This window comes from Tupaia chinensis, unplaced genomic scaffold (genome assembly GCF_000334495.1).
Source record: "Tupaia chinensis unplaced genomic scaffold, TupChi_1.0 Scaffold143906_1, whole genome shotgun sequence".
In the NCBI taxonomy this organism is placed as follows: domain Eukaryota; kingdom Metazoa; phylum Chordata; class Mammalia; order Scandentia; family Tupaiidae; genus Tupaia; species Tupaia belangeri.
This window is the reverse complement of record NW_006203757.1, coordinates 1,120,796-1,132,719: the sequence shown is the minus strand read 5'-3', so window position 1 is coordinate 1,132,719 and position 11,924 is coordinate 1,120,796. Positions and strand designations below refer to the sequence as shown.

General features: G+C 47.4%; 1 protein-coding gene across 1 annotated transcript in view; it reads left to right on the top strand.

Annotated features, from left to right (window-relative positions):
- Nucleotides 1–1,058: 1,058 nt before the first annotated feature.
- ARHGEF3 (Rho guanine nucleotide exchange factor 3) overlaps nt 1,059–11,924 on the top strand; it is a 207,100-nt gene continuing 196,234 nt past the window's right edge. Inside the window, exon 1 of the mRNA XM_027767068.1 lies at nt 1,059–1,180. Within this exon, the coding sequence (XP_027622869.1) occupies nt 1,061–1,180 (120 nt within the window). The 5' untranslated portion in view covers nt 1,059–1,060. The remainder of the gene's footprint in view (nt 1,181–11,924) is intronic.

Here is an 11,924-nt window from a genome sequence, read left to right as displayed (position 1 = left end):
GAGTTTAAGCCACCGGGTCCAGGACGTGAACCGTGGTCAACTACATGGGAGTCCAGCAACATAGCCATTATGCCAACTGCTGGTCTCTAATTCGTGCATTTGTAAGAAGGCCTCATAAAACCGCACTAAATCTTGGTGGCTAAAAGTTAAGAATTTGGTGCCTCAAGTACTATCCCAGGAGATAACTAAAGATATAAAATAAATCATTGGGCACTACACCGGGGTTATGTCTTCTTGGGCTTGAGACTCACGGCTGCCGTTCAAGGGGATGAGGGTGCTGGATGAGGATGGGTTGCGTGGACGTATTTTTCATCTGAAACCATTTCATCTGGAGTTCCCTGTGTTGTGGCCTGTTTCACCGAGGAGGTCTGGGTTCTGTAAAAGGCAGGGAACTGGGGCAAAGTGTTCATTCTGGTGAGATCTCAGTTTATAAACCGAGAAATGTCAGCCGCTCGTTTTTTTCATGATAAACCCTGAGGCCCGCAGGAAGGCCTCTTCTGCAGGTGAAGATCTGAAAGGGAGATTCCCAGACGTGGCTGCTTTGAAAAGGCTCTGAAGGGAAGGTGCCAGATTTGAGTAAGGAAAGAAGAAAGCAGCAGATGGGTGTGTAGTGGCTTGTGAATCGGGACGCAGCGCGAGCTCCGTGTCCCTGGCGGGGCTGCTGGGTCCTGGGTGAAGTTCAAGTGAACCCTTGATGTTATCTTGACCACCCAGAGCTCTCCTCCTGGTGCCCTTTGGTCTAGCAATGCTTTCCATCTCGTCTATTTCATCCCATCGTTTGGGTTTGCAAAACTCCAGACCCAGCCAGCACACCCGTGAGAGCTGCCAGGGTACCCAGCTTGGCATTGGGTGAGACCCGGTGAGCATTGTTTGTTCTACAGCTGGGGACTGTCACCCAGAAACTGAGTTTCTGCTGTGCCCTTGAGTGCCAGAAGTCCGAGTGCTCTGAAAAGGCTGCAGTAGCTGCCAGCTCTCAGCTTCTGACACTTGTAACTGATGGCCCCCTGTCACTTCCTGTCATGCAGCCCAAGTAGCGGGGAGGAGTTCCTTCAGGGAAACCATGCTCTGCTCCGCTCAGAGAATCCCCACTGCAGGGCTCCGCTGCGTCAGGGGCCGGGAGTCCAGGTGGATGAGGTCGGAGCGCTCCGTGCTGTGGTGCTGCTTCTTTGTCCGTGAGCAGGTAAGCTCCTGGGGCAGGGACGGAGAGGGTGCTGCTGCCTCTCGCCAGGATGGAGCAGCTCCCATCCCCAACCCAAGCCTGGTTAGACAGCGTAGAAGCTGAGGTGTGAGAGGACACAGCAGTCTTTCACCTCCCAAGAAACTGAGCGAGGGACTCTGTCCAAGACACCTGGGTGATGGAGCAGATGCCTGCCTGACTTTCGTATGAATTGGAAAAGAGCTGTGTGATTAAGATCAGACGTGGTGCTGGGTTGCATCACCTTCAGTGCTTCCCCTAGCACCTGCGATTGGAGGACAGCAGGGGACGTGAGGGGCTTTTCCTCTTTGTTCTGTGATGCCAGCATTTTCATTTTCTACAAGAGACAGGTCTCACTAATGGGAAGGGAAAACAGGTTTTCACTAATGGGAAGGGAAAGTTTTTTGAAAGAGATTCTTAAAAAGATGCATCTGTCTTCTGTTTTCTGGGGGATTTTATATTCGCAGAGTGTATTTCCAAGGTCTTTGCTCCTTTGGATTGGGAGATGTCTGAACTCAGTTTTGGAAGTTCATTCTGCTTCAATCAATGTTCTTGTAGGTTTCCTAGAGTGATCCTGGTGTCCTGAGGGTGCCTGTCACTGGGAGGATGAAGTCAGGTGGACTCAGCCTTAGTTCCGTTCTCACTCAGAGACTCGGTGCCTGACGGGAGTGATTTCGGAGGAAGCGGCTGCGAATGCTGTTTCTATGGGTCAAAGACAGTTAGGAACCTGAGACTTATTCTCCTTGTCCTGTTTATCAATTTAGTTATTTCTTTGGGTAGGTGTTAAAGTTTTGATAAGCCAGAATGACTTTTTAAAGGAAATGTCATTGCTTTTTCTACTTCCGTCATCAACATTAGGTTTCTGAGTTTTCTTTCTTTTTTTTTTTTAAGTTTACTATAGGATACATGTGCTTGCCAGAGAGACAGAGATGGAGAGAGAAAGGGAGAGTGAGAAGTCTCTCTCTCTCGTGGGGGACACCCATACCATAATCCCTTCTCCATTCTCCTCTTGAGATTTTGGGTGTGCATGCACTTTACCTGGCATGCTTTTTAAGCCTCTGGATCAGATGCGAACTGTGCAGGCAGCTATGTGGGGTCCAGCGCCTTAACCTCCATGCCACCTGCTGTCCTCCTGAGGTTGGCTTTTGTAGTCCTATTTCCACATTTTGTACGTTATCACAACAGACATACTTTTTTTCCCCATTTTTTATATTGTGCTAGAATACACATAACAAAACTTACCATTGTTGCCATGTAAGTGTAGTTTGTGACACTGAATACATTCATAATGTTCAACCATCACCACCACCCATCTCCATAACTCTTCATCCTATAAAACTGAAACTATATTCATTAAATAATAACTCTCCACTCCCCTTCCCCTAGCAACCAACATTCTGTCTCCATGAAGTTAATACTCTAAATTTCCCATGTAAATATTTGTCCTTTTGTGATTGGCTTCTTTTACTTAGCATAACATCTCAAGATTTGTCCATGTTGTTGTACCTGTCATTCCTTTTTAAGGCTGTATAATATTCCACTGTAGCTACCACCTTTGGCTTACCCATTTTATCTCTTGATGAACATGGATATACAAATATCATTTTGAGAGCTTGCTTGCACTTCTTTGGGATATATTCCCAGAAGTAGAATTGCTGGATCATAAGGTTATTATACTTTTAATTTTTCAAGGAATCTCCATGTTCTTTCTGCAGTTGTACCATGTTTGCTGTAGAATTAGTGCCTAAGAGGCACCTATGACAAGTCACTACCTTCTCTGGACTCAGTTTCCCTAAAAAGCAAAGATGTCCCTACAACTTATCTTAGCTTTGATATGAATCTAAAGTATGCAAATACCTTGCATAAAAAGTCAAAAGTAGGAGACCAGCAGTTGGCTAATGGCTACGTCGCTGGACTCCCATGTAGTCGACCGTGGTTCGAGTCCCTGACCCAGTGGCTTAAACTCATGCCGGACTCGTGTGCGTGCATGCCCAAGATCCTGAGAAGAGAATGGAGGAAAAGGGATCGCGGTGTGGCCAACTCTCCTGGGGGGGGAGGGTGTGATTTCTCGCTTTCTGTCTCTCTGTCTCTCTCTGTCTTTCTGGTGAGCGCATGTGCCCTGTAGCAAAAACTTCCCTCCAAAAAAAGTCAAAAGTCGTTTCCACATTTGCCCTATTTCAAAGTCAAATGACTCAAATGAGTGTTTTCAAGTGCACATTTCCCAAGGATATCGACTGGAATTCAATAATAGCTGGCTGGCAATTAACCTTTATTCTGCTCTTCAAAATATTATTGAATGAATTTTGATCCCTTGGTCCCGAGGGTCTCCAGAGAAAGAATCTGGGGGAAATTGGGGCTGGAGGTGGTAGGTTGAATAAATTCATCTTAGATTCAGCCAGGGCAGTAGCTCTGTATCTGTGTAGAAATGGTAAACTACAGAGGTCAAGGGCATGGGTTCTAGAACTGGACAGCCAGCCAGTAGAATGGCAGCTGAAGCAGCTAGATCTCTCATTGGTCAACTACATGGTTTGAGTCCTGGACCCGGGAGCTTGAAAAACATGTTGAGCAAGTGTGCGTGTGTACCAAAATCCTGAAAAAGAGAAGGGATTGCAACATGATCATGCCCAGTGGGGATGTTTCTTTCTCTCACTCTGTCTTGCATGCATGCACCCTGGTCTCTCTCCAGCAAGTGCACATACCCTCTGGCAAATTAAAAAAAGAATCTTTGGTGCATATAGGCTTAGCAACCACAGGGCCCAGAGGCACACTATGTCCTCAGGTAAATATGGTTGTGGCTTGATTTTGTGGAGGGAAAGAAGCAGTGTATTCCACAGAAGGGCAGCACTTCATTTTAAAGCCCCTTTCCAGCCATATTTTTACAGCTTGCTGGGGTGCTCAGGGGAAGCCATGGCAGAGGTTGATTTAAATCAGATCCTAAAAAGGCCTCTCTTGATGGAAGGCTCAGACATGAGACTCGGAGGAGCAAGGTCAGGCTGGTGACCCCGACTTCCAGTAGCACAGAAACAATGGGTGGCTTTGGGACCTAAATATAGACCACATGGATGTCACTCAGGGCAGCTGGCTCCTGACGCTGGCCAGGGTGGGCAGTTCTCTTGGAAGAGCTCATAAAGCAGCCCTCACACACCAGTCCTTGCTTGGTCAGCCCTTTCCTCCTGAATAACTTCGTCCACATTCCAGCTCCTCCGTATTCATTAGCACCGAGCCCAGCCTGCAGCCTTCCTCATCTTGTTCCTTCTGAGTCTTCCTTGTCGTGCTTATCACCTCTGCCTTTCTTCCCACAGACTCACCTGGCCCCTGCCATAAACTCTGATGTCCCCTCCACAGTACCCCTCATGGGACAGGGATGAGCACACCGGGCTGGGCGTTGGGAATCAGGATCAAGTTCGAGCCTTTGGGCAATGCTGAGCTTCTCTGTACCCGATCCTCCATCCAGGGGCAGTAGAGGTATAGCTATTAAGAACTGAAATCAGCAGATAGCGTAATGGCAATGTCACTGGACTCCCATGTAGTTGACTGTGGTTCGAGTCCCGGACCCGGTGGCTTAAACTCACGCTGAGCGTGTGTGCGTGCGTGCGTGCCCAAGATCCTGAGAGGAGAATGGAGGAGAAGGGATTGTGGCATGGCTATCCCCCCTGGGGGGTGATTTCTAGCATTCTGTCTCTCTGTCTCTCTCTCTGTCTTTCTGGCGAGCGCATGCGCCCTATAGCAAAAACCTCTCCAAAAACAAAACGAACCCGGATTCTGGGTCTGGATGGTAATGCAGCAGTAAAATGCAATGCTCTGCAAGACTGACCCCCATTGGAGGGTTCTGGATTCAGGTCCAGGGAGCTCTCTGAGTATATCAGGCCTGCACATGCTCATCACCCAGCACTGGCTGAGGCCAAGGGTGAAGCATGTGTCAAGACCCTGTTTGGGTGCGGTCTCTCTCATAGAAGAAAAAAGTAATTTAATAAAAAAATAAATAAATAAACCTTGATTCTGGAGGTTCACCACCTGGATTCAAAGCTTCGCTGTCACTTACTCTGTAGCCTTGTACAAAATGCCTAGCTCTCTGGGCCTTAGTTATCCTTGCTACAGAATGCAGGCAGTGGTCGTACCTGCCTCGTGGGGTATGAGGAGTTGATGAGATATCTTCAAATAATGCCTCTTTTTGGTGCTCAGAAATGCTCACTATGGGGCCACCACGATAGCACAGCAGTAAAGTAATGTATGGAGGGAGTCATAACCCACCTAGCAATCCACGGTTCAAGTCCCGGCCCTGCTACTTATTAGGTCATAAATAAATATGCGACAAATGACCATGAGCTTGTACCTCTGGAGAACTGACTAGTGATGAGTTTTTACATAGGTTTTTTCATTTTATCCTCCCATACTCCCCCACGGGGCAGACACAGCGATCCCAGGTCAGGTAGGTACAGTCCTACATCAGCCTGTGAAATGCTTCTAATCTGATGTAGGAAGGGGCCAGTTGGTCGAGGTGGTAGCAGCAGAGAAGCGAGGGGCAAAGAGAAATTTCCCTGATGTGGAGGACAGAGGCGGACTTTGCACTGAAGAAGCTTGGATTCAAATCCCTTGCATGTGTTGGGGCTAGCAGGTGGTATAGTGGTTAAGGTGCTGAACTTCCATATGGCCAACCGCGGTTTGAGTCCCAGACCTGGAGGCTTGCAAACCTCACTGGTTTTTACACGTGTACCCAAAATCCTAGGAGGAAATTCTTCACTTCTCTCTCCTGTCTCTGGCAAGCTCATGTGCCCTACGGCAAAAACCTTAAAAAAAAAAAAAAAAAAACAACTCCTGAGTATTTATTCCTACATGCACTTTGTAGAGTGTTTGGGCACTGACTCTTTAAGCACACACACACACACACACACACACACACACACACACACACTAAGAATTAAGCATGGTGCTTGGCCTGTCAGGGTCTCTCTAAATCACCAGCCCTCTGCCCTCCTCATGGCACATGCAAATTTAAATGTTCTGTTCAGAAAATCGCATGTACTTGTAAAAATGTCTGTGCAAGCCCATGGCCCAGGTGAAGAACTCTGCTCTAATGATTCATTCTGTCCCCCTCTTGCTCTTTCCTTCTCTCCCTTAAGAAATGGGTCGAGTAGAAGAAACACTTCTCTTTGTCTGCTGGCGTCGAGTTCAGAATCTAACTCTCATTAGCTGCCCAGTGAGTGTTTCTTCATGAGTAAAGACGAAGCCGTCGGTGGTACCTTGTCCACCTGTACAGAGTCATGGAAGTTTGGGACTGGATAAGATAGGAGAGCTCCTATCACCCACGCCCTTCATAGATGATGAGGGTGAGATCCAGAGAGATTCATTCACTTACCCAAAGGTCCACAGCTACTCATACTAATAACACAGTCAGTGTTTTCCCCAAACATGACTCGATCCAGACCCACTTAGGCCTTACCCTTCAGTACCTTTTCTAGTTCCTGCTGTCCGAAGCCACCAGAGACCTGGATGACAGAATCATATATGCTGTGTCCCAGCTGAAGAACCACTGTGCTGTGTGCCCTGTAGGACACAGCCCTCGTCACCTCTTTGTCTGGGTCTCCCCCTTTCACTGTGCCCATCAGTCTGCAGCTGGAGCTGGTATGTGGACTGCTGAGATAGGACATTTGTGCCGAGGCCGGGCCAAGCCGAGGGTGGGAGGTGGCCTAGGAACAGAGCAGGGAAGAATTTGTTCCTGCAGAGTCCTGGAAATCTTATTTGGAGCTGCTCTTCTATTCTTAGTGTTGAAGGCACTTTGTTCTCTGGTGCATTGTTTCAACAGCCACCAGGAAGTCTGTCCCTGCTCGGGGTCAGCGATGCCACTGGTTCCTGTCTGTGGCCGCCCAGGTGGCAAGGGTACATGTTTGTTTTAGGGGTGAACCTCTGTCATCAGGGTCATTGCAGTTCTTGCTCCGCTTTTTTTTTGTTTTGTTTTGTTTTGCCCAGCCTATCTGCATGGGGCAGGGAAGGTTGAAAAAGGGAGAAAATATATATATAATTCTAGTTGATCTCCTCTTCTTTTTTCTTTTTAAAAAAAAAAAATTGCCAGAGGGTGCTTACACTTGCCCGAGAGAGATAGAGAGACAGAGAGAAAGAGGAGGAGAAACCCTCCCACCCTCCTCCACCATGGAAGGTTATCACACCACAATCCCTTCTCTGTTTTTCCATCCTGTCGGGATTTGAGGCATGTATACACACCCCTGGGTGTTTTTTCAAGTTGAAGGATCCAAGATTGGATCATAGTTGGCTATGTGGGATCTGGCTCCCTTGGCTAGTAGACCATGGGACCATCTTGAATCTGCTTCTCTTCACAGCAATAATTTACTTAATTCTATGTAACAAGAAAAATGCGGACCGGCAGGTGGCGTGGTGGTTAAGGTGTGGGCTCTCACATGGGTGACTCTGAGGTTCAAATCTTGGACCTGGTGTTTGAAAAACACTCCAGGCAGGTGTTGTGTACATCCAAAATCCTAAGAGTAGAATGGAAGAGAAGGGATTGTGGCATGGCCATCTCCCCTGGGGGTGATTTCTTACTTGCCCTCTCTGTCTCTTTGTCTCTCTTCAGTGAGTGCACATGCCCTGTGGCAAAAATCTAAAAAACAAATGGAAAGTGCTAAAATCCAGGTCACAAGAGAGCACCGTGTCCTCCAGAACAGCATTGTCCGATAGAAATGGAATGCAAGCCACATGTGTAATTTTCAAAGTTCTAATAGCCCCATTAAAAGAAGTAAAAAGAAACAGGTATAATTCATTGTAATAATACATTTTCTTTGACTCAGTGTATCCAACTATTAGTATTCCAAAATGTAATCAATATAACAATGATTAGAGAGAGAGCTTACATTCTTTTTCATTTTAACGTTTTAATTCATTAACGTTTTTAGTTTTGCTCCTAGAGAAGGCAACCTTTGGACTGAATTGTAAAAGACCACAGGAACCCTCCCAGCAGAAGGGAGGCTGAGGCTCACAGGCTTGACAGGCTGAGGCATCCCCGTGCACCCAGCCACCGGCAGAGGACTCAGTGCATAGGGCGAATGGAGTTTGGACAGGCAGGAGACTGGCCGAACAGGAAAAGTGTTGTGAGCAGAGTGTGGACTTAACTCCTGAGCCATTTGTTGACTGTGGGAAGCTGGAAGTGGCAGGATTCTGAGTGTGTGAACAACAACTTTGGCAGAGTGGAGGATGGTCTGAAACAGTGGTTCCTAAAGTGTGATCTGAGGACTTGCAGGAATTCCCCAAATCTGTAAGAGGTCGCTAACTGCATAACCACAAAAACAGATTTTCTTTGCACGTGTCTGCCAGACCAACAAATAGCACAGACTGACTGAGAGCAGACCTGTGAAGCCAGCAGTCTGCAGGGCAGCCAGACATTAAGGAGAGTTGTCAAAATACAGAACCATGCTGGGGCCAGCCAGTGGCATGTTGGTTAAGGTGCCTGCATCCCACATGGTTGACTGCACAGTTTGAGTTCCAGACCCAGTGGCTTGAAAAACATGCCAGGTACATATGTGTGCATGCCCAAAATTCCAAGAGGAGAATGGAGGAGAAGGGATTGCGATGTTGCCATTCCCCTGAAAGTGATTTCTCACTTTTCTCTCTCTGTCTCTCTCCAGTGAGTGCCCACACACACACACACACACACACACAGCAAAACTTAAAAAAAAATGCTATCCTTTCACTGTGTTTTAGAAAATATAGTTAATTTTTGTTAAAATGTGATCATTTAAAAAATAATGAATATTTTAAAAATAATGAATATTTAAATTTTTTCTGTTTTCTTTTTTTTTAAGTTTTAAATATTATTATTATTATTATTACTTTGGCCAAGGAGAGACAGAGAAAGAGAGGGAAAGTGAGAAAGCAAGCCGATCTGGGACTAGAACCATGGTCAGCCATGTGGGAGTCCAGCACCTTAACCACCCCAACACCTACTGGCCCTCTCAGTTTTATTTTCTAATATCGTAGATATTGGTCGATATATAACCCACATAAATGAAAGCTCACTGAGGCTTTAATAATTTTTGCATGAAGGGGCCCTAAGACCAAAACATTAAGAACCCCTGGTCTGGAAGCCGGGAGGCCCTGTGTGCGTGTGGTTCTAGCTGGGCCAGAATAAACTGCAGGGAGGTATGTGCAGCCATCCGACGTGAGTCAGGCAGGAGGCATGAGGCAGCCGCCCGGTGCCAGCGTGCGTCTTACATTCCACATTCCACGGCATGGCCTGGGCGGCCGTGTGTGAAAGAGGCATCTTGCTTGATAGATCGGTTTCGACTGACAGGATGTTGGTGCATGTCCATTTTCCCCTTGATGCTCATTTCTGATATTTTCCGTCCTTTGCCGTTGTAAACATTTGGACATCCATGCACAGGTCTCTCAGTGCCCGTGGGCACTGACCGATCCCTCCCCGACGTGGAAGGGTGAGCTGCAGGACGGCCACATCTTCAGCTTGACTGGAAGCTGAAGTCTGGGACTCCCCCTCCAGCCTTATATGAGAGTCAGACTTTTTAATTTTGCTATTCTGAGGGTGCAAAATGATGTCTCATTTCAACCCCCATTCCTCACCACCCTCCCCTCATCCGCCACCCCTGCCTTCATTCCCCACCATGCAGCAGGAGAGACTGAATCTAATCGGAAAATAATAATAAAAATAAAAAATATAGTTAAAAATAAAATAATTTTTTTCCTTTTTCTTTTTTTGGAGAGGTTTTTGCTATAGGGCGCATGCGCTCGCCAGACAGACAGACAGAGACAGAGAGATAGAAAGTGAGAAATCACCCCCCAGGGAGGATGGCCACGCCGCAATCCTTCCTCCTCCATTCTCCTCTCGGGATCCTGGGCATGCACGCACACGCACCCGGCGTGAATTTGAGCCACCGGGTCCGGGACTCAAACCGCGTTAGACTACATGGGAGTCTAGCGATATAGCCATTACGCTAATAATTTTTTTAAAAATAATTTTTTAAAAAAAATAATTTTTTAAAAAAAGGGGGTTGGCAGGTAGCATGGTAGTTAAAGGCACTGGATGCCCCCGTGGCCAACCATGGTTCAAGTCCTAGACCTGGTGGCTTCCTTTCTCACTTTCTCTCTCTCTCTGGTCAAATTAGAAAATAATAATAATAAGTTAAAATTTTTAAAAAGAGACTGAACTCTATAGATGATTCAGGAGTCTTTGCCTCAAGGAACCTTCTGTTTCTATTTGTGTGTGTGAGTGCGTATGAGTGTGAGAGTGAGTGTGTGTGTGTGTTTGTGTGTGAGGTGAGTGTGAGGTGAGTGTCTGTGTGTGTTGGGCAGAGAGACCCAGACAGAGACAGGCTCTGTATTCTGGTTCCCTGGGTGAAGGAGGAGTAGGGCACAGTGGGACTCTACCCTTTATTTTAGGTGGGAATTGCCCAGTCAGCTGGTCTCCTGGAGTTTGCTATATTCGGGGCCACACGAGTCCTCATGGAAGGAGGAAATCGGGCCTATCCCTGTTGCCTGCCCTGGGCTGGTGTTTGGGTTAAGGCCCAGCGAGGCGCTAAGCCAAGCCCTGAGGCGCTGGGCCGCCCAGCGCAGTGTGAGAGTGGGAGTTGGCCTGTCTGGCTGCTCCTGCGCCCTCACCTGCAGGCCTGAGGCCAGGGCGGCTTCCCCAGACAGCGAGCCACCTGCACAGGGCACAGGGTCCAGCTTCAGAAGTGCCACACGCCTGGTTTACTGCTCTGTGCGGTCATGTCACAGCAGTCATTTTTGGACAAAGGCCCTACATTTTCTTTTTACTCTGGGTCTTGCAGATTGTGTAGCTAATGCTGACAGAAGCATCCTTGTGCCTTAGACTGAAAAGTGTGAGGGAGAGGCATGTAGATTCCTGTGTGCTCGGATCACCCCGCTCTGGGCAAGGCCTGCTCCCACCGTGAGCCCCAAGTTCTTTGGATGCAACACTCATTTCCTCATTTTGTGCATTTCTTCTTTGTTGTGCACACGCGCTCGCTGTCTCTCTAGCATATGTGTAACATAGTGTCCACGGGGTCTTCAAAGAGCTCATGGAAAGTGTGCATTAGGGAAAAAACTGTGTGTGGATTTAACTTTTTTTTGCACCAAAATAAACTTGTACTTTAATTCTGTTTTTCATGGGTGTTTTGAAATCCCCTCGTGTACACACACACAAACACACACACACACACACACTCTCACGGTAGATTCTCATTATTTACAGATTTCATTTTTGTGAATTTGCTCTCAGATTTATTTTTAATCTCCAAATCAATACTTAAGGCATGTTTGGGTAATGAGCAGACACGTGCAGGGCAAGGAAAACCTGAGTCCCAACTGCACTTTCTGCATGTTGATCTGCATGTCCCCAGTCGTAGTGGAACACAGCGAAGCTCTGCCTTCTTCCAGCTCCCCACCACAAGCGAGTGTCCCTTCGGTGGTCTACTTAGTGCCTGGTGTTTTGCACTTTCGTGCTTTCCGTTGCTGATTTCACCGGTTCAAATGACCCCCAAGAGCCATACTGGAGTGCTGTTGAGGGTCCCGAAGCCCAGAAGGCTGCCATGCGCCCTGCAGAGAAAACACACGTGCTGTTATTTCAGGCCTGAGATCCACAGATGGCCATGCGCTCAAGGTGAAGGAATCAGCAACACGTATGAAAGAAGGCTTGGTTAAGCGGGACCGTGCATACAGCAAGGTTCTGTATCGATTGGTTGCCAAAAATACTGCAAGCAGAGGCCCCCAG